Source organism: Choloepus didactylus, chromosome 18 (assembly GCF_015220235.1).
Source record: "Choloepus didactylus isolate mChoDid1 chromosome 18, mChoDid1.pri, whole genome shotgun sequence".
NCBI classification, from domain to species: Eukaryota; Metazoa; Chordata; class Mammalia; order Pilosa; family Megalonychidae; genus Choloepus; species Choloepus didactylus.
Window position 1 is genome coordinate 9,058,122 of NC_051324.1, and position 22,112 is coordinate 9,080,233.

The window sequence follows — 22,112 nt, forward strand, 5'->3', positions numbered from 1 at the left end:
TATAATCCATAGTTTACATAAGGATTTGTGTTTGGGTTGTCTACACTGTACACTCCTATGTTGTTTTTGTTTGTTTGTTTTTTAGAGAATTTGTGGGTTTAAAGAAAAATTCTGCATAAAATACAGACTTCCCATATACCACCCTGTATTAATACCTTGCATTGGTGAGGTAATTTGTTACAGCTCATAAAAGAACATTTTTATAATAGTTCTATTAACTATAGACCATCATTTATATTAGAATTCACAGTTTGTGTTATACAGTCCTATGTTTTTTGTTTTTAAATTTTATTCCAGTAACATACATACAACCTAAAATTTCCCTTTTTAACCACATTCAAATATATAATTCATTACTGTTGTGTACATTCATAATGTTGTGCTCCCATCATCACCACCCATGACCAAAACTTTCCCATCACCCCAAACAGAAACTCTGTACCAATTAAACATTAACTCCCCATTCCCTACCCCTACCCTGGCCCCTGGTAACCTGCATTCTAGTTTCTGACTATGAATTTGCATATTCTCATTATTTCATATCAGGGAAATCATACAGGATTTGTCCTTTTGTGTCTGGCTTATTTCACTCAACATGATGTCCCAAAGGTTCATCCATGTAAATGGATAAACAAAAAGTGGTATTTACATACAATGGAATGCATGGCTGAATACAGCCATAAAAAGAAATGCGGTTCTGATTCACGTGACACAGTGGTTGGAGTTTTGTGGAAGATGGCTCTGCCGCTGTTTGCTGGTTGTTCAAAGGTTCTGGGGAAGAACAGCAGCCAGTATCTTGGTTGTCTTAGGGAGCTAGCTTGGCCTGTCACTTTACTTTTAATCTACAGTTACTAAATAGGCCGCCCACAATTATATGACTTTAAATTAGAAGATGGTTTATCTTTATGTCTAAATATAGGAAGTATCCAAACATCTAATTGTTCCAAAGGAATTTATGGTTGTACTAGTTTTCTATAGTTGCTGTAACAAATTACTACAAATCTAGTGGCTTAAAACAACATCAAGTTGTCATCTCCTGGTTCTGTAGATTGGAAGTCCAACGCGGGTCTCTCTGGGCTAAGATCGAGGTGTTGGCAAGGCTCTGCTCCCTTTTGGAATCTGCTTCCTCGCCTTTTCCAGCTTCTCGAGGCTGCCCCAATTCCTTGGCCACTTTCTCCATTCAATGCCAGCAGTGTTCTGCCCCTCTGCCCCTTTCACCCTCGTCACGTCTCGCCCACTGACCGCAGCCAGGAAAGGGTTCTGCTTCTAAGTTCTCGATTACAGTGGTCCCACCGCATAATCCAGGGTAATTGCCCCATCTCAAGGTCCCTAATCTTAACCACATCTGCAGAGTCTCCTTTTACCAGGCGAGCTAACTTTTTCACAAGTTGTGGGATTAGGATGTGGACATCTTGGGTGGGCGGGTCGTCATTATTCTACCTGTCACGGTGATCATCCGTTTTTTAAGTCACATGCTTACAACATTGGAGAATGGTTGTAGAGTGTGGCCTCTTGCAGATTACCTGCTTGAAGCTTGGTGACTTGGGTTATGTGATGGGGCAGTGCAGATTATAGTAATGAGCTATCATCATGATGTCAAAGTTTCGCTGGGTTTGTATTGTGTTTAATTTTGCACATAGCAGCATTTTATTTTGATGATTGTGTTCTTATAGGAGTTAAAAATACCCAATTTCTGTCAAAACTGTTAATCTGGACATTCAGGGTAAAGTATTTTAAACTGTATTAAACAAAATGTAATTGTTGAATGAGAATCTCGGCTCAATTTTGAATGGTAACTATTTTCAACTCCCCCTTCTGGTGGTCCAGCTACATGATTATCTAGTATAGTATTTGAAAGGTGCAGTTCAGATCCATCTTTGATGAAACCTCAGTTAGATAACAGCAATCTTGCTTTTCGTAAAGATATTTCATGCCTACAGTAGTTTTAGGTTTCTACCTCTTGCTCATGTATCATAGGTTTCCCACTGATACTAAAATGTATTTGCTTAAAGCTTTCAAATATAGTCCCCTCAGAGTCAGTCAAAATATTGTTTGGAAATATGTTATTTAGAGCATACTTCTAAAAAGGCATCATTGTGTAAAATATAGGTAAGAGAAGAACTTACAATTGTGGGTCAATTGGTTTTTTAGCAGGCAGGCTATTCAGTGTTATACTTTGCCTCTCACTTAATCTGAAGTCAAGAAAAGTTGAGTTTATAGAGATGTATTGGAAGCTAATTTTCATGTACCATGAACCAGGTTTAATCTTTCTGGTCACCTCCCTTTGGTTGCCTTTGTTTTTATAATAAAGATTTCTTAGGATCAGAAATGTCCAGGCGGTGTTTTTTCCCACTTTGGTGTCCAGTAAGTAAATAATACTTATTGACCGTTTCTTGGGTAGATAAACCTTTAAGTAGGTATTGTGGAGAAATTAAATATTAGAAGATAATGTTCCTGTTCTCCAAGAACATATTTTAGCAGTCAACATATTTGCAAAGATCACTGATTACAAAGTAAAACCCTATTTATCCAGACTGTTTGGAGAATCGATTGTTCCCCTTTTAATTTGCCAGATAGTTAAACATTACCATTCATAGGTTACCAATTAGAATTAGAGTACAAAAATTTTATACCTACATCAAAAACTGGATGAAACATAATTTAGTTTTTGTTTTTTTTTTTTTTTTTTTTGGCTATATAGAACAACATCTCGGGACAGTGATTCTGTCTGAATTTAACTTCTTCCCTGACATGTCCGAGGAACATCTCTTGCTCTTTTCCGTCAGGTGTTTTACATTAGAGCTTCTCAAAGATGGCTCTGCCCCCTTCCCTTAGAAATGCTGCTTTAGGAGTTGGAGAGCTCAAGTTATCAATATGATTATCATCATGTACTCAGTATTTTGGTTATCTGGACCTTTTGTGTCTGTAAGGGGTTGTCCAAGTTCAATCAGCAAATTACAATAGCTTCTGACACAACTGCAAATACTGGAGTAACAATTTGATTCTGCCTCTACCTGGACTTAGACCAGACCCCGTAGGTCAGGACACTCCTCTACACAATCGTTCTTCAGACATCAATCGCGAATTTGGGGGCCCAGGCCACCTGCACATCTGACCAATTGGCTCAAATTTGGGGGTCCCCCCCACCTCCTGCAGGTTTGATAATTTGCTAAAATGTCTAACAGAACTCACTGGAAGCACCATACTTACAATTTAGTTTTACTGTAGTAGAATACAAATAAGAAGAAACCAAAAGAAGAGATGCAGGGGGCAAGGTCTGGGAGACTCTCAAATGCAAACTTCTGTGTCCTCTCGACTTGGAATCAGAATGTATCACCCTCCCGGCACAGGGATGCATTTTCTCAATCATGGAAGCTCTCTCAAGCTTCGGGTGTCCCTAGTTTCTATAGGGTCTCACTACATAGGCATGATTGACAGAATCAATGCCCATGTGGTTGAATTCAATCTGCAGCCCTCCTCCCCTCCCAGAGGTCGGGGAGTTGGGCTGATGTGGGTTGACATGCGCTGATGTGACACGGCTCAAAGCCCCCACCCCCGACCACATTGTCGGTCTTTCTGATGTGGTCAGTCCACCACCCTAAGGCTGCAGGTGTGACTGGCCTCACCCTGTGACTATCCTGGGCCCACCATGAACAAAAAGACACTCCTGTCACAGGGCATGTCCCCTAGAACTGGGGACAAAGACCAAGCAAGTTTTTGATTATACAACAGAGTCTTTGGATTATGGAATGGAAATGTATTAGAGAAATGTAAACCTGGTGAGGATGTGCTAAGGTCTTCTAGACATTATTTGAGTAGAGAAGAATTTTTAGCCTCTTTCTATTTTGCATTAAAGAGATGAACTTTAGATAATTCAGATAATGAGTAAAATTTGAAAGAGAAGTATGTGATTTAGGTATTTTTCATTCATAATCTGTGTCTCCACTGGATAAAGCAACTTCAGGACATTAATGACTCTTTTTCTAATTGAAAACCCTAGAGGAATCTCCTTTCCTCTTTTTAAATGGTTTACCTTTTAATTCACATTGACACTTGACCCCCAGTCCTACAAATAGATTATTCTTTGGACATATTTGGAGTTTTACTATAACATCAGCTATCCTATAGCAGAAACTAGGTTGATGATAGATTTACTTTGGAGGCCATCCAAGTGGTTGTTACCAATGACACAAAAGGACCTCATTATAAAGTGATTTTGCTATAAAACGGTCCCTTGGAATGATCCCTACAGACAGCAGGCTATTTGTATGGTTAAAAAAAGTACATAGTGTCAAAAAAATGTCACTAAGGGGTCCTTACCTCACACCATTAGTTTAAATAAATTCCAGATGAATTAAAGAGTTAAGTGTAATGGTTTAATTCCATAAAATGTCTAGGAAGAAAATATAAGTGAATGTAAATGTGATCTTGGCTAAGAAGACTGTGATTTCTGCTTTCGTAGCTGTGCCTTTATAGGACCCAGTCTTTTAAAGGACCCCGTAAATAATGAGACAGCAACTGGCATAATGTTACCTTCGTCTGGCACGTAGCTTGGGTAAAAAAGTCATTGAACTTGGCCTCAGAGTGTTCCTCCCAGTGCACCTGAAAGCCAAGGAAAAAAGTTCCTACACAGAGATCACTGAGACTGCCTAGATAAATATATATAGATATATGTATAATTTGAAAGGAGACTCTTGAGTTATTTTCTCTTTAATTTTTCAGAAACCAGAAAAGGAATGCATTTTCATTTTTTTTTTTTTTACAGTTAAGTGGCTTTTATTATAGTCACAAGTTGTACAACCATCACCAGTATCTAATTCCAGAACATTTCAATCTTTGCCTTTTTTTTTTAATCTTCATTTTATTGAGATATATTCATATACCACGCAGTCATACAAAACAAATCGTACTTTCGATTGTTCACAGTACCATTACATAGTTGTACATTCATCTCCCAAATCAATCCCTGACACCTTCATTAGCACACACACAAGAATAACAAGAATAATAATTAGAGTGAAAAAGAGCAATTGAAGTAAAAAAGAAAACTGGGTACCTTTGTCTGTTTGTTTCCTTCCCCTATTTTTCTACTCATCCATCCATAAACTAGACAAAGTGGAGTGTGGTCCTTATGGCTTTCCCAATCCCCTTGTCACCCCTCATAAGCTACCTTTTTATACAACTGTCTTCGAGATTCATGGGTTCTGGGTTGTAGTTTGATAGTTTCAGGTATCCACCACCAGCTACCTCAATTCTTTAGAACCTAAAAAGGGTTGTCTAAAGTGTGCGTAAGAGTGCCCACCAGAGTGACCTCTCGGCTCCTTTTGGATTCTCTCTGCCACTGAAGCTTATTTCATTTCCTTTCACATCCCCCTTTTGGTCAAGAAGATGTTCTCCGTCCCACGATGCCGGGTCTACATTCCTCCCCGGGAGTCATATTCCACGTTGCCAGGGAGATTCACTCCCCTGGGTGTCTGATCCCACGCAGGGGGGAGGGCAGTGATTTCACCTTTCAAGTTGGCTTAGCTAGAGAGACAGGGCCACATCTGAGCAACAAAGAGGCATTCGGGAGGAGGCTCTTAGGCACAACCATAGGGAGGCCTAGCCTCTCCTTTGCAGCAACCGTCTTCCCAATGGTAAAACCTGTGGTAGAGGGCTGAACCCATCAAACCACCAGTCCCCTATGTCTGTGGTCATGTTAGCAACCATGGAGGTGGGGTAGGCGAATACCCCTGCATTCTCCACAGGCTCCTCAAGGGGGCACTACATCTTTTTTTTTTTCCTTGTTTTTTTTTTTTTTTTTTTTTAACTTTCCCTTCTTTTTTAAATCAACTGTATGAAAAAAAAGTTAAAAAGAAAACAAACATACAATAAAAGAACATTTCAAAGAGACCATAACAAGGGAGTAAGAAAAAGACAACTAACCTAAGATAACTGCTTAACTTCCAACATGTTCCTACTTTACCCCAAGAAAGTTACCTAATATAGCAACATTTCTGTGAACTTGCTCCTACTATATCCATCAGAAATTAACAGACCATAGTCATTCCTGGGCATCCCCAGAACGTTAAATAGCTTATCTGTTCTTCTTGGATTATTGTTCCCCCTTCCTTAATTGCTCTCTATTGCTAGTTCCCCTACATTCTACATTATAAGCCATTTGTTTTACATTTTTCAAAGTTCACATTAGTGGTAGCATATAATATTTCTCTTTTTGTGCCTGGCTTATTTCGCTCAGCATTATGTCCTCAGGGTTCATCCATGTTGTCATATGTTTCACGAGATCGTTCCTTCTTACTGCCGCGTAGTATTCCATCGTGTGTATATACCACATTTTATTTATCCACTCATCTGTTGAAGGACATTTGGGTTGTTTCCATCTTTTGGCAATTGTGAATAATGCTGTATGAACATTGGCTTGCAGATATCTGTTCGTGTCACTGCTTTCCGATCTTCCGGGTATATACCGAGAAGTGCAATCGCTGGATCGAATGGTAACTCTATATCTAGTTTTCTAAGGAACTGCCAGACTGACTTCCAGAGTGGCTGAACCATTATACAGTCCCACCAACAGTGAATAAGAGTCCCAATTTCTCCACATCCCCTCCAGCATTTGTAGTTTCCTGTTTGTTTAATGGCAGCCATTCTAACCGGTGTTAGATGGTATCTCATTGTGGTCTTAATTTGCATCTCTCTAATAGCTAGTGAAGCTGAAGATTTTTTCATGTGTTTCTTGGCCATTTGTATTTCCTCTTCAGAGAACTGTCTTTTCATATCTTTTGCCCATTTTATAATTGGGCTGTCTGTACTATTGTCATTGAGTTGTAGGATTTCTTTGTATATGCAAGATATCAGTCTTTTGTCAGATACATGGTTTCCAAAAATTTTTTCCCATTGAGTTGGCTGCCTCTTTACCTTTTTGAGAAATTCCTTTGAGGTGCAGAAACTTCTAAGCTTGAGGAGTTCCCATTTATCTATTTTCTCTTTTGTTGCTTGTGCTTTGGGTGTAAAGTCTAGGAAGTGGCCGCCTAATACAAGGTCTTGAAGATGTTTTCCTACATTATCTTCTAGGAGTTTTATGGTACTTTCTTTTATATTGAGATCTTTGGTCCATTTTGAGTTAATTTTTGTGTAGGGGGTGAGGTAGGGGTCCTCTTTCATTCTTTTGGATATGGATATCCAACTCTCCCAGCCCCATTTGTTGAAAAGACCATTATGACTCAGTTCAGTGACTTTGGGGGCCTTATCAAAGATCAGTCGGCCATAGATCTGAGGGTCTATCTCCGAATTCTCAGTTCGATTCCATTGATCTATATGTCTATCTTTGTGCCAGTACCATGCTGTTTTGGCAACTGTGGCTTTATAATAAGCTTCAAAGTCAGGGAGTGTAAGTCCTCCCACTTCGTTTTTCTTTTCTAGAGTGTCTTTAGCAATTCGAGGCATCTTCCCTTTCCAAATAAATTTAATAACTAGCTTTTCCAAGTCTGCAAAGTAGGTTGTTGGAATTTTGATTGGGATTGCATTGAATCTGTAGATGAGTTTGGGTAGAATTGACATCTTAATGACATTTAGCCTTCCTATCCATGAACATGGAATATTTTTCCATCTTTTAAGGTCTCCTTCTATTTCTTTTAGTAGAGTTATGTAGTTTTCTTTGTATAGGTCTTTTACATCTTTGGTTAAGTTTATTCCTAGGTACTTGATTTTTTTGGTTGCTATTGAAAATGGTATCTTTTTCCTGAGTGTCTCTTCAGTTTGTTCATTTCTAGCATATAGAAACATTACTGACTTATGTGCATTAACCTTGTATCCCGCTACTTTGCTAAATTTGTTTATTAGCTCTAGTAGCTGTATTGTCGATTTCTCAGGGTTTTCTAGATATAAGATCATATCATCTGCAAACAATGACAGTTTTACTTCTTCTTTTCCAATTTGGATGCCTTTTATTTCTTTGTCTTGCCGGATTGCCCTGGCTAGCACTTCCAGCACAATGTTGAATAACAGTGGTGACAGCGGGCATCCTTGTCTTGTTCCTGATCTTAGAGGGAAGGCTTTCAGTCTCTCACCATTGAGTACTATGCTGGCTGTGGGTTTTTCATATATGCTCTTTATCATGTTGAGGAAGTTTCCCTCAATTCCTACCTTTTGAAGTGTTTTTATCAAAAACGGATGTTGGATTTTGTCAAATGCTTTTTCAGCATCTATTGAGATGATCAATTGATTTTTCCCTTTTGACTTGTTAATGTGTTGTAATACATTGATTGATTTTCTTATGTTGAACCATCCTTGCATGCCTGGAATGAACCCCACTTGGTCATGGTGTATGATTTTTTTAATGTGTCTTTGGATTCGATTTGCAAGTATTTTGTTGAGGATTTTTGCATCTATATTCATTAGGGAGATTGGCCGGTAGTTTTCCTTTTTTGTAACATCTTTGCCTGGTTTTGGTATTAGATTGATGTTAGCTTCATAAAATGAGTTAGGTAGTGTTCCATTTTCTTCAGTGTTTTGAAAGAGTTTGAGTAAGATTGGTGTCAGTTCTTTCTGGAAAGTTTGGTAGAATTCCCCTGTGAAGCCATCTGGCCCTGGGCATTTATTTGTGGGAAGATTTTTGATGACTGATTGGATCTCTTTGCTTGTGATGGGTTGGTTGAGGTCTTCTATTTCTTCTCTGGTCAGTCTAGGTTGTTCATATGTTTCCAGGAAATTGTCCATTTCCTCTACATTATCCAGTTTGTTGCCATACAGTTGTTCATAGTATCCTCTTATAATTTTTTTAATTTCTTCAGGATCTGGAGTTATGTCACCTTTTTCATTAATTATTTTGTTTATATGGGTCTTCTCTCTTTTTGATTTTGTCAGTCTAGCTAGGGGCTTGTCAATCTTGTTGATCTTCTCAAAGAACCAACTTTTGGTGATATTTATCCTCTATTGTTTTTTTGTTCTCTATGTCATTTATTTCTGCTTTAATCCTTGTTATTTCTTTTCTTGTACTTGGTTTAGGATTGGTTTGCTGTTCATTTTCTAGCTTCTTCAGTTGATCCGTTAGTTCTTTGATTTTGGCTCTTTCTTCCTTTTTAATATATGCGTTTAGTGCTATAAATTTCCCCCTTAGCACTGCTTTTGCTGCATCCCATAGGTTTTGGTATGTTGTGTTCTCATTTTCATTCGTCTCTATATATTTAGCAATTTCTCTTGCTATTTCTTCTTTAACCCACTGATTGTTTAGGAGTGTGTTGTTTAACCTCCAGGTATTTGTGAATTTTCTAAGTCTCTGATGGTTATTGACTTCTAATTGTATTCCATTGTGGTCAGAGAATGTGCTTTGAATAATTTCAATCTTTTTAAATTTATTGAGGCTTGTTTTATGTCCCAGCATATGATCTATTCTGGAGAAAGTTCCATGAGCACTAGAAAAGTATGTGTATCCTGGTGATTTGGGATGTAATGTCCTGTATATGTCTGTTAAATCTAATTCATTTATCAGATTGTTTAGGTTTTCAATTTCCTTATTGGTCTTCTGTGTGGTTGATCTATCTATAGGAGAGAGTGATGTGTTGAAGTCTCCCACAATTATTGTGGAAACATCAATTGCTTCCTTTAGTTTTGCCAGTGTTTCTCTCATGTATTTTGTGGCACCTTGGTTGGGTGCATAGACATTTACGATTGTTATTTCTTCTTGCTGAATTGCCCCTTTTATTAGTATGTAGTGGCCTTCTTTGTCTCTCAAAACATCCCTGCTTTTGAAGTCTATTTTATCTGAGATTAATATTGCTACACCTGCTTTCTTTTGGCTGTAGCTTGCATGAAATATTTTTTTCCATCCTTTCACTTTCAGTTTCTTTGTGTCCCTGTGTCTAAGATGAGTCTCTTGTATGCAACATATTGATGGTTCATTTTTTTTGATCCATTCTGCGAATCTATATCTTTTAATTGGGGAGTTTAATCCATTTACATTCAACGTTATAACCGTGAAGGCATTTCTTGAATCAGCCATCTTATCCTTTGGTTTATGTTTGTCATAATTTTTCCCCTCTGTCTATTAATATCCTTTATTGTACCCATACCGAATCTCTTTAGTACTGAACCTTTCTCCAAGTCTCTCTGTCCTTTCTTTGTTTCTCTGTCTGTAGGGCTCCCTTTAGTATCTCCAGTAGGGCAGGTCTCTTGTTAGCAAATTCTCTCAGCATTTGTTTGTCTGTGAAAAATTTAAGCTCTCCCTCAAATTTAAAGGAGAGCTTTGCTGGATAAAGTATTCTTGGCTGGAAATTTTTCTCACTCAGAATTTTAAATATATCGTGCCACTGCCTTCTTGCCTCCATGGTGGCTGCTGAGTAGTCACTACTTAGTCTTATGCTGTTTCCTTTGTATGTGGTGAATTGCTTTTCTCTTGCTGCTTTCAGAACTTGCTCCTTCTCTTCTGTCTTTGATAGTGTGATCAGTATATGTCTCGGAGTGGGTTTATTTGGATTTATTCTATTTGGGGTTCGCTGAGCATTTATGATTTGTGTATTTATGTTGTTTAGAAGATTTGGGAAGTTTTCCCCAACAGTTTCTTTGAATACTCTTCCTAGACCTTTACCCTTTTCTTCCCCTTCTGGGACACCAATGAGTCTTATATTTGGACGTTTCATATTATCTATCATATCCCTGAGGTCCATTTCGATTTTTTCAATTTTTTTCCCCATTCTTTCTTTTATGTTTTCATTTTCCATTCTGTCATCTTCGAGGTCACTGATTCCTTGTTCAGCTTCCTCTAGTCTTGTACTGTGAGTGTCCAGAATCTTTTTAATTTGGTCAACAGTTTCTTTAATTTCCATAAGATCATCCATTTTTTTATTTAGTCTTGCAATGTCTTCTTTATGCTCTTCTAGGGTCTTCTTGATTTCCTTTATCTCCCGTACTATGGTCTCATTGTTCATCTTTAGTTCTTTGAGTAGCTGCTCTAGGTGCTGTGTCTCTTCTGGTCTTTTGGTTCGGGTGCTTGGGCTTGGGTTATCCATATCATCTGGTTTTTCATATGGTTTATAATTTTCTGTTGTTTTTGGCCTCGTGGCATTTGCTGAACTTGATAGGGTTCTTTTAGGGTTTGTAGACCAATTGAAGTCCTTATCTCTAATTTATCAGATCTACAGCTTCGTGGAGTACACTTTCTCTAACTAACCAGCAGGTGGCGTCCACGAGTCACTTGTTCTCCACAAGCCAGTTCTCCCCTGCTTAGCCTTTTTGGTGAGTGGGGGAGTGAGTCTTGTGGGGTCCAATTGGTGTACCAAGCTTGCGTGTGTAGTTGGTGTTGCCTGCCCTGTATATGGGGCGTGTTTCTGGGCAGTCAGGGAGGGGGTTGGCTCTAACAATCAAATCTCCCTGGTGATCCTAGAGTTTTAAAGCTGCTGCAATAGTCTAATCCTTCAGTTCAGTCCCGGCACAGTTTGTCTCTGCCACTGACCCACAAGTCCTTGGTATTGGCGTATGGCTCCTGAGACTTGCAAGTGGGCCCCTCTTCCAGGCCGTGCACCCCGGGTCCTCTGTTGAGGGATGACTGTGCTATGTCACAGGTGAGTGCCGTCCCCCCAGGGCAGTTCTGGGCTGGTGGGCTGTGTAGGGAGGCTCCCAGTCTGCTGAAATGATGGCTGAATGGGGCTTTGTTAATTTACACTGCTCTACCTTCCCAACTCTGGGACTATCAGCTGAGGTTGCAGGGAAGGCTAATGTCCACACCCAGTTTTGTGGTGTGTGCCTGTTATTTGAAGCACTTCCGTCACACTGGGTTGTCTGGGGCAGTTCTGGGGTATGGGGCTGGCGATGGGCAGGAGTGTTTCCTGTCCACCAGGATGATGGCTGTGGGCGGACACCCCCCTTTTCTTGGGAAGTTGTGGTGTTTAGTGAATTTTCTCAGCCACTGGATTATTGCGTTTTGTCTCAGAGCTTTCCTAGTTCTGCTCTTGACTTGACCTGCCCAAATAGTAAGTCTTTGAAGCTTTCTGTATTGGGCTTCTTAGAGTAATTGTTTTAGAAAAAGAAAAAAGGATTAAAAAAAAAAACAAAAAACAAAAAACGGGCCCTCCTCGGAGATCTAATGGGTTATTGAAATGCTAAGAGACAAAGCAACCAGGGCCATTAAGGAAAGGTCCACAGGGCAGAGAGATCAGCTTTTCTTCGGGATTTGCATATGCGCCTCAGGGCCCTTCCCCTTTCTATGTTCACCAGAACTCCAAAAATCCTCCGCTTTTATTTTGGAGTTTTTCGTGTTGTTTTTTTTCTATGCCTGTCTCCTCTCTGCTGGGCTGGCTGCTCTCAGATTCTCTGGTGTCTGGTCTCAGTCTATCTATGGTTGGAGTCTGTATCAGTAGAATGAGTTTCCGATAAGAGCAGCCACTGCAGTTCTCCCTTCTCCTTCCCGGAGCTGACAGCCCCTCCTCCCCCGGGACTGAGCCTGGCAGGGAGGGGCGCGGGTCCCCTGGCCGCAAAAACTTACAGATTTCGCTGATCTCAGCAGTTCCACGTTTTCATGAGTGTTGTATGAAGTATGCCCAAAGTCAGATTGCTCTGTGGTGTCCAGTCCACGCAGTTCCTGGCTTTCTACCTACTTTCCTGGAGGAGTAACTAAAACATACAGCTCACCAGTCTGCCATCTTGCCCCGCCTCGCATTTTCATTTTTAAAACACAAAGTGCCGTTTTATTTTTCAGTTCTGTATCCTGCTTTTCCACTGATTAACATATTATGAACTTCTTTCCACATCAAAATACACATCCACAACCTCATTTTTAATGGCTGTATAGTGTTTTCCCACTGTATGGATATACAAGTTTTTAATCAAATCCCCAAGTTTGGGCATTTTAGGTAGTTTCCAAATTTTCGCTGTTATAAACATACCAGCCTGGGTCCAATCAGGAGTGAGAAATTTAAACAGGAAAGTTTAATAAAGAGGACTGTTCACTATAACGGGATTAGAGTAATGAGGGTTTAGCTAGTAAGAAGTAAAGAGAACTCTAAGGAATATAGAAACAGCGGGTATAAGGAGCAATCCCTGACTCTAGGGCTGAGTTGGGGCCCCCAAAGGAGAGCCCCGTGCCCCAGGGCCAAGATCCAGGCCATGCTAGAGTGAGCACTGCTGTGCTTTTGTTTGTTTATTTTTCCATTTTTCATTCTTCTGAGAATATCCTGTCTATGCCTTTTGCCCATTTTAAAATTGGAATATTAAGAAATTTTTTTATTTGTGTATGCTTTTTTAAATAGTATTTTTTATTGTAGTATATAACATACATATACAAAAGTGATAACTTTCCAAGTGCAATTTAACAAGTAGTTAGCAAATTTCAAAGAATGTTACAGGTTACAGTTCTGCAGTCTCATGTTATTTCCTTATTGTGAAATGTAATGTGTTTGCAAAAAGGTAATATCTTTCAAAGTATGATTTTACAAGTAGTTATATAGGAAATTAACATAAGTATTATGAGTTATAGTACCATAGTTTCAGTTATTTCCTTACTGTGAAATGTATATACAAAAAGGTGATAAGTTTCAAATTACAATATACCAAGTAGCTATAGAAGAAATTTCAAAGAGTGCTGTGTATTGCAGTTCCACCATTTCAATTCTTTTCTTCTAGCTATTCTAATACCCCTGCAACAAAGAAGAAGAAAATTATATAGAGATTCAGTATTCATAATCCTTTGTTAGATTCCATCTTGTCTGTTGCTACCCCTTCCTCTAGTTTAATCACTTCAGGGATATCTAGGCAGTGACCACCCCAACCTGTTCATGTTGAAAAGGGGTGTTGACATTATGGGAAAAGGGGACACATCTTGAAGAGGCTATTGCCTCTGGGTTTTGGGGACTTAGCTGGCATAGGAGTTCTCTGGAGGATTTAAGATTCTGAAGAATAAACTTAGTGAGTTTCAGATAGGGGTCCAGGTATTCTGTAGGGTTTGGGGGACTACTGTTGACTTGGGCTTATCATAATGTGGCCATTTGGCAAATCTAACTGAAGCTTGCATAGGAGTAACCTCCAGGACAGCCTCATGACTCTATTTGAATTCTCTTAGCCACTGAAACCTTATTTTGTTGCCTTTTTTTCCCCTCTTTTGGTCAAAAAGGCATTCTGAATCCCTCGATACCAGGGTCAGGCTCATTCCTGGAACCCATGTCCTACGTTGCTAGGGAAAGTCATTCATCTGAGGGATTCTGTCCCATGTTGAGGGGGGGGGGGTGATGAATTTATTTGCAGAGTTAGGCTTAGAGAGAGAAAGTCCATATTTGAGCAACGAAAGAGGTTCTCTGGAAGTGACTCCCAGGCATATATGTAGGTGGGCCTAGCCTCCCCTTTACAATCATAAGTTTCACCCAGAGCAAGTCTCAAGACTGAGGGCTTGACTTATAAAGTAGGGGTTTCCTAAGTTCACGTAGCATGTGTTATGTCCAGGATAATCCATCAGTATCTCACATTATCATCACTTAATTGTACAATCCTCATCATTCTCCATTTTAAACAGTTCTTATGATCCAACACACCTCATAGCTCTTTTCAGCCCTTAATTATTTGTCCCTAATATTTGTGTGGTACTAATATGGTATTCCTATTAATTATAGTCCCTAGTATGCAAAAGGTAGATTTTTCCCATATACCATTCTGTTGTCACCTCTCTGTAATAGTGTCATACCTTAGAAGTATATCATGTAAGCATGTATCTATATATATCTATATAGTCCTGATCTGTGGGATAATGCCTATAACAACCCCTTTCAATCCTATTCGCCTTCATTACAGCTCTGATACTTATAATCTCATTAACAAACAATCATCACCCAATCCATTCCCATACCTTTGAATTCACCGTCATTAACATCTGAATATATTAGACATCATTCCCCCTCACTATCTTCTGTCTATCAGTAGGTCCCCAATATTTGACATTATAAGACATTGATTTTATATTGCTCAGGTAGTTCATAGAAGTGGTAATGTATAATATCTCTCCTGTTGTTGTGTTTGACTAATTTCTCAGTATTATATCTTCAGGGTTCATCCATGTTGCCGTATGTTTCAGGACGTTGTTCCTTCTTAATGCTGCATACTATTCCATTGTATGTATATACTACATTTTGTTTGTCTGTTGAAGGACATTTGGGTTGCTTCCATCTCTTGGCAATTGTGAACAGTGCTGCTATGAACATTGGTGTACAAATGTCTGTTCGTGTCACTGCTTTCAAATCTTCTGGTTATATACCAAGAAGTGGAATTGCTGAATTGTATGGTAATTAAACATCTAGTTTTCTGAGAAACCGCCAAATTGTCTTCCACAGCAGCTGTACCATTATACAGTGGTACAGCAATGAATAAGAGTTCTAATTTCTCCACATCCTCTCCAGCATTTGTTTCCTGTTTATTTAATGGCCACCATTTTTATTGGTGTAAGATGATATCTCATTGTGGTTTTGATTTGCATTTCCCTAATAGCTAGTGAAGATCAACATTTTTTCCATGTGTTTTTTTAGCCATTTATATTTCCTCTTCAGAAAAATACCTCCTCATATCTTTTGCCGATTTTATAATTGAACTGTTTGTATTACTGTTGTTGAGTTGTAGGATCTAGAGTGATATTAGCTGCATAAAATGAGTTAGGTAATGTTCCTTTTTCTTCAGTTTTTTCAAAGAGTTTGAGCAGGAATGTGGTCAGTTCTTTTTGGAAAGTTTGGTAAAATTCCCCTGGGAAGCCATCTGGCCCTGGGCTTTTATTTGTAGGTAGATTTTTGATGACTGATTGGATCTGTTTGCTTGTGATTGGTTTGTTGAGGTCTTCTCTTTCTTCTAGGGTCAGTCTAGGTTGTTCATGTATTTGCAGGAAATTATCTGTTTCCTCTAAATTGTCTAGCTTTTTGTCATACAGTTGTTCACAGTATTCTCTTATGATTTTTTTTTTATTTCTTCGGGATCCGTAGTAATTATCCCCTTCTCATCTCTGATTCTGTTTATTTGGGTCTTCTCTCTTTTTTTCCTTGTCAGTCTAGCTAAGGGTCTGTCAATCTTGTTGATCTTCTCAAAGAAACTACTTTCAGTTTTATTTATCCTATTTGTTTTCTTCTCCAGATCATTTATTTCTGCTTTAATCTTTGTTATGTCTTTTTATCTACTTGCTTTAGGGTTAGTTTGCTGATCATTCTCTAGCCTCTTCAGTTGTTCAGTTAGGTCTTTGGTTTTGGCTCTTTCTTGCTTTTTGTTATATGCGTTTAGAGCTGTAAATTTCCCCCTCAACACCACCTTCGCAGCATCCCACAGATTTGATATGTTGTGTAATCATTTTCATTCGTCTGTAGATACTTAGTAATTTCTCTTGCAATTTCTTCTTTGACCCACTGTTTGTTTAGGAATGTGTTATTTAACTTCCATGTATTTGTGAAAGATCTGGTTCTTTGGTGGTTATTGATTTCTAGTTGCATTCCATTATGGTCAGAAAATGTGCTTTGAAAAATTTCAGTCTTTTTAAATTTATTAAGATTTGTTTTGGGTTCCAGCATATGATCTATCCTGAGAATATTCCATGGGCACTAGAGAAGAATGTATGTCCTGGTACCTTGGGATGTAATGATCTATGTATGTCTGTTAAGTCTAATTCCTTTATTATACTGTTTAGTTCTCAGTTTCCCTATTGGTCCTCTGTCTAGTTGTTCAATCTATAGAAGAGAGTGGTGTATTGAAGTCTCCCACTATTATTATAGAAGTGTCTGTTGCTCCCTTCAGTTAAGCCAATGTTTGTCTCATGTATTTTGGCGCACATTGATTGGGTTCATAAACATTTATGATTGTTATTTCTTCTTGGTGAAATGTCCCTTTTATTAGTACATAGTGTCCTTCTTTGTCTCTTATGACATCTTTGCATTTAAAATCTATTTTGTCCGACATTAGTATAGCTACTCCAGCGTTATTTTGGTTGCAGCTTGCATAGAAAATTTTTTTCCATCGTTTCACTTTCAGTCTTTCTGTGTCAGAAGGTCTAAGATGAGTCTCTTATAACAACATATCGATTGGTCATACCTTTTAATCCAGTCTATATCTTTATATTCTACCAGTCTCTATCTTTTAATTTGAGAGTTTAATCCATTCACAAGGTTACTACTATGAAGGGAGTTCTTGAACCAGCCATCTTATCCTTTGTTTTTTAGTTAGATCTGGTTTTTTTTTCCCCTCTCTCTCTTTATTTCCTTTAAGTTACCCTTACCAGTACTCTTCAGTTCTGTGCCCTTTTCCACATCTCTCTCTCCTTTGTTTTTTACTCAGCTGGTAGAGCTCCCTTTAGTATTTCTTACAGGGCTGGTCTCTTGTTAGCAGATTCTCTCAGCATTTGTTTCTCTGTGAAAATTTTAAGATCTCCCTCAATTTTGAAGGAGAGTGTTCTAGTTTTCTAATGCTGCAGAATGCAAAACACCAGAGACGGATTGGCTTTTATAAAAAGGGGGTTTATTTGGCTACACAGTTATAGTTTTAAGGCCACAAAGTGTCCGAGGTAACACATCAGTAATCGGGTACCTTCAATGGAGGATGGCCAATGGCGTCCGGAAAACCTCTGTTAGCTGGGAAGGCACGTGGCTGGCGTCTGCTCCAAAGTTCTGGTTTCAAAATGGCTTTCTCCCAGGACATTCCTCTCTAGCAAGCTTGCTCCTCTTCAAAATGTCACTCACAGCTGCACTGAGTTCCTTCTCTTTGAGTCAGCTCATTTATATGACTCCACTGATCAAGGCCCACCCTGAATGGGTGGGGCCATGCCTCCATGGGAATATCTCATCAGAGTCATCACCCACAGCTGGGTGGGGCACATTCCAAGCAAATCTAATCAGCACCAAAACAGAGAGCTTTGCTGGATACGGAATTCTTGGCTTGCAATTTTTCTCTTTCAGAATTTTAAATATGTCATACCACTGCCTTCTCGCCTCCATGGTGCCTGCTGAATAGTTATTACGTAGTCTTATGTTGTTTCCTTTGTATGTGGTGAATCTCTTTTCTCTTACTGCTTTCAGAACTTTCTCCTTCTCTTCAGCATTTGTCATTCTAATCAGTATATGTCTCAGAGTAGGCTTATTGGGATTTATTCAGTTCGGAGTTTGTGGGGCATCTTTGATTAGCATAATTATGTCATTTAGAAGGGTTGGGACGTTTTCCCCAACTATTTCTTGAGACACTCTTCCTAGTCCTTTAACCTCTTCTCCTTCTGGGACACCAATGATTCTTATGTTTGTTTGCTTCATGTTGTCTATCATTTCTCTGAGATCCATTTCAAATTTTTTTTTTTTATTTTTTCACCATTTATTCTTTTGTGTGTTCATGTTTGATTACCCTATCTTCTAGTTCACCTATTCTTTTTTCTGCCTCTTCAAATCTGCTGTTGTATGTCTCTAGTGTATTTTAATTTTGATCCACAGTGTCTTTTATTTCCATAAGATCTGCTATTTTTTAATTTACTCTTTTCAAATTCTTTATGATCTTTTAGAGTCTTCTTTATTTCCTTTATGTCTTTACCCATCTCGTTGAAGTTGTTTTGGAGATTTGTTTGTACTTATTTAATTAATTGCTCCAAATTTTGTGTCTCTTCTGGCTTTTTTAATTTGTTCATTTGAATTGTCCATTTCTTCTGAATCTTCAAGTGCTTTGTGATTTTCTGTTGGTTTCAGGGCATTTGCTTGTCTTGATAAGATTATTGTAGAAAATGCAGGTTATTTGAGCTTTTGTTTATAATTTGGGAGAGCTACAGCTTGCTGGAGTGCAGTTTCCCTAACCTACCAGCAGGTGGTGCTCTCAAGTAGGTCTTCCCTGAACTTCTCCTGTGCTGTGGGCAAAGTTCAAACCAGGTGGGGAACCAATCAGTGCACTGGATCTCCGTGTGCACTGGGGACTGAGATGTGGACCCTGAGCAGTTAGGCAGGGAGTCTGCTCAAGGGTGCCCTGCAGATCATACATGCCCGAATCCCTGCCTGCTGTTCACCCGCAAGTCTCTGGGGTGTGGGAGGGACTTCTGATCATCAATGTGGCACCCTCTCCTATCCCTGCCTCTCGGTAGTGCACCCCCGAACTTCAGTGGCAGGGGAGAGCAAATGCTGCCTCCCAGGTTCCCTCACGGGAGCTCCTGGCCATCTGGCTGTGGAGGATCAACCCCCAGCAAACTGTCAAGTTAGGTGGACAGGAGTGGAGAGCCACTGCTCACCTTGCCTGGCAGCAATCTCACTGCCACCAGCCGTGGAGGCATTCCCAGTGGGAACAAATTCATCCCATTCCTCGAGGCACCATCTCTTGTTTTTTGTCCATGTCCCCTCAGCATACTGTGGGGGCCTCTCTATGGCCAGTCACGCCCCGAAACCACAGTCCTGGGCACGGTCTGGCCCCTCTCTAGTTTCTTTCATGGAGGAAAAGCCTGTCTGCCTCACCTACTCCGCCATCTTATTGGAAGTCCTGTGCATGCTCTTCATGTATTAAGTATCAGAAAGTTTAAATGTTTGTGTAGTCAAAATTTATGTTGTTTGATTTTTAATACTTAATATTAAACATTTAATTCATTTGGAAATCATTTTAGTATAAGGTATGAGTTAGGTATTTAATATTTTTTCTTCATTTTGTTTTTTCTTTATCCTTCCCTGATTTGAATGTTACTTTTATTATATTTTGAAATATGTTACATACCAGCCTATATTTCTGGACTTTAAATTGCTCTCCTTTGGTTTTGCAGTAAATTAATTGTTTTCCTTTTTCTTTCAGAACAGGATGCAGGCCTTGATGCCCTCTCCTCCATCATAAGCCGCCAAAAACAAATGGGTCAGGAAATTGGGAATGAATTGGATGAACAAAATGGTAGGAACAAATCTGAGATTAACTCAATTTGCCATTTAATTATAAGTACTCAAGGCATGAATGTTTGTTGAGTGATTTTAATATTATGAAAACTATAAAGTGGTTTAACATCAGTCAATTATGATAGTTTTAATGCAACGGAAGGTGAGTTGTGACAGATTTGTATTATAGTTATTAAATACTACGTAAAGAGATTTGATCAAAGTTTTCCAGTTCTCAGTAGCTGCTTTTTTTTTTCCAAGAGAATATCAAAATGTTTATTGATTACACATGATCATGGATTGGACAAAAGCTTCCTTTCCCATCTATAAGTTTATCTGGTACCGTTATTCAGTTTAGATATATTGCATAGGATGTGCTGACAATTATTTTTATAACCAAATAAAATTCTCTAACTTTGCTTGGGTGACCGTTTTTAATGATGAACTCCAGTTACGACACAGTAACTGTCAGTTCAACTACACCAAGGTTACTGAAGACAAAAGGCTTCTCTGCACACAAGCAGAGAAGATTGTAAATGAATTTTGAATGGAACCTGGCATCACCCTGAAGGAATTCTAATGTCGTACTGTTGGAGCAGTTTATCAAGATGGCTTCAGAGTAGACTAACTTTACACAACACATTAAAAAAAAGCATATTTATTCAGCATCACAATCAGACTATTAAATTTAGTAATCAACAGCATGATGTGAAAAGCAAAAAATCTACCTTAAAACCCTTTTCTGGAATGCTGTACACTTTCCACAGAGCTTTGCCTCTTGATCAATTTATCCCTAGAGCTTTTCTTTTACATGGTAACTATATGAAATCACCTGGTGCCTTGTAAGCCCTGATTTTGCACACCCAGTGGATTTTGCCCTTCATTGATCATAAATGTCAGGCTGTGGTGGGCGGGTGGGAGATGGAGGAGAGTGAAGATTTTTGTTTGGAACTCAATGTGACAGGTCCGTTTAGAGAAGATTAATTTGCAGATCACAAGCAGGATGGACTGGGTGAGACAGGGCTTTACATCACGGGCTACCCTTAAGACTCTTGCCCTGGAGGTGTGCAGTACGAGGTGAGAAGACTTACGGGAGTTGGAATGGAGGAGAAAGAATGGATGCAGGGACTGACAACTCTTTGACTGGCATGGCCAACATCAGGGAAATTGAAAGGAGCCGCTGCTTATAAGTGAGATTGTATGTTTGTTTTGGACACATCTAATTAGAGATCCAAGTGGGATTGTCAAGTGGACAGAGCTCAGTGAGAGAACAGGACCAAAGAGCTTAGATGGGACAGCCTCAGCGTAGAGGTGATGTGCGAAACCATAGAAGAGTTGAGTTTCAGGGAAAGCCCCTACTATGTCCCAGGCACGTTCGTGTATGTCATTTCATTTAATCTGTACAACAGCATCATGAAAGGAATGTTATCCCCGTTTGTTGGAGACAAAGCTCAGAGACTCGGCTGAAGCACTCACCTAATGTTATGTCACTTTTAAGTGGCAGAATTGAAACAAACTCTGGTCTTCTGATTGTAATTTGACTGCTTTTTCTACTACGCTAGTGTCCTCTCTAAGGAAGACGAAACAGGGAGAAAAAAGTCAAAGGTTCTAAGGCTCTAGCTTTTGGTGACTGGTACTTATGGAGGCTCATGGTGGAATGGCTTTCTAGAAGAGTCATCATCATCTTATAAGTATGAAGCAAAGCCGTGAGAATGGATGAATGCCTACCTGGAAGGGAAGGCTGCACTCATTGAAACTGAAAAACAAACGCTTCTTTTCTTGATCTTTAGGAAGAGTGAGTTAACTTGTCCCCTCAGTACTGTTCCATTTATCTGTCCTGCATAAGCAGATTACTAAAGCAAAACGAGAAACCCTCTATTGTTGCAGTCCTGGTAGTGGGTTTAGTAGTTTGCACCCAGGGAGGAGGACAATCGCGTCTTTCTTTCCTGATGATGCCGACATGAAGGTGCTAATTTATATATTTGCATATAATTCCGTTTTCGGTCATTCCTTCCTTGAAAGGCAATATTGGCAAGAAAATAAGGACAAGAGAAAATCTGCCTATTTGGTGTGTAATTGTTCTTTATTCCAAGGGTATTTTGCATATTCAACAGGGCAAACTAGAAAGGAGCCTGGCCACCAAAGTTGTGATACACCACTGTAAAGTAATCTATGTTGAGGTAATTAAGAAATGATGGTGCAGGATTTGGGGAAGCCACTTACTGACTTCCCAGATCAAATCACCAGCGTGATTCCTTATCCTGCCTTTCCTCTAATTGAGTAGTTTGTATCCAT

At 39.2% G+C, this 22,112-nt stretch overlaps 1 protein-coding gene across 5 annotated transcripts in view; it reads left to right on the top strand.

Annotated features, from left to right (window-relative positions):
- STX8 (syntaxin 8) overlaps nucleotides 1-22,112 on the top strand; it is a 295,182-nt gene that overhangs the window by 67,966 nt on the left and 205,104 nt on the right. For all 5 annotated transcript variants that reach the window (XM_037807925.1, XM_037807923.1, XM_037807921.1 and 2 more), the window contains one exon: nucleotides 19,744-19,836. In XM_037807925.1, the coding sequence (XP_037663853.1) occupies nucleotides 19,744-19,836 (93 nt within the window). The remainder of the gene's footprint in view (nucleotides 1-19,743; nucleotides 19,837-22,112) is intronic.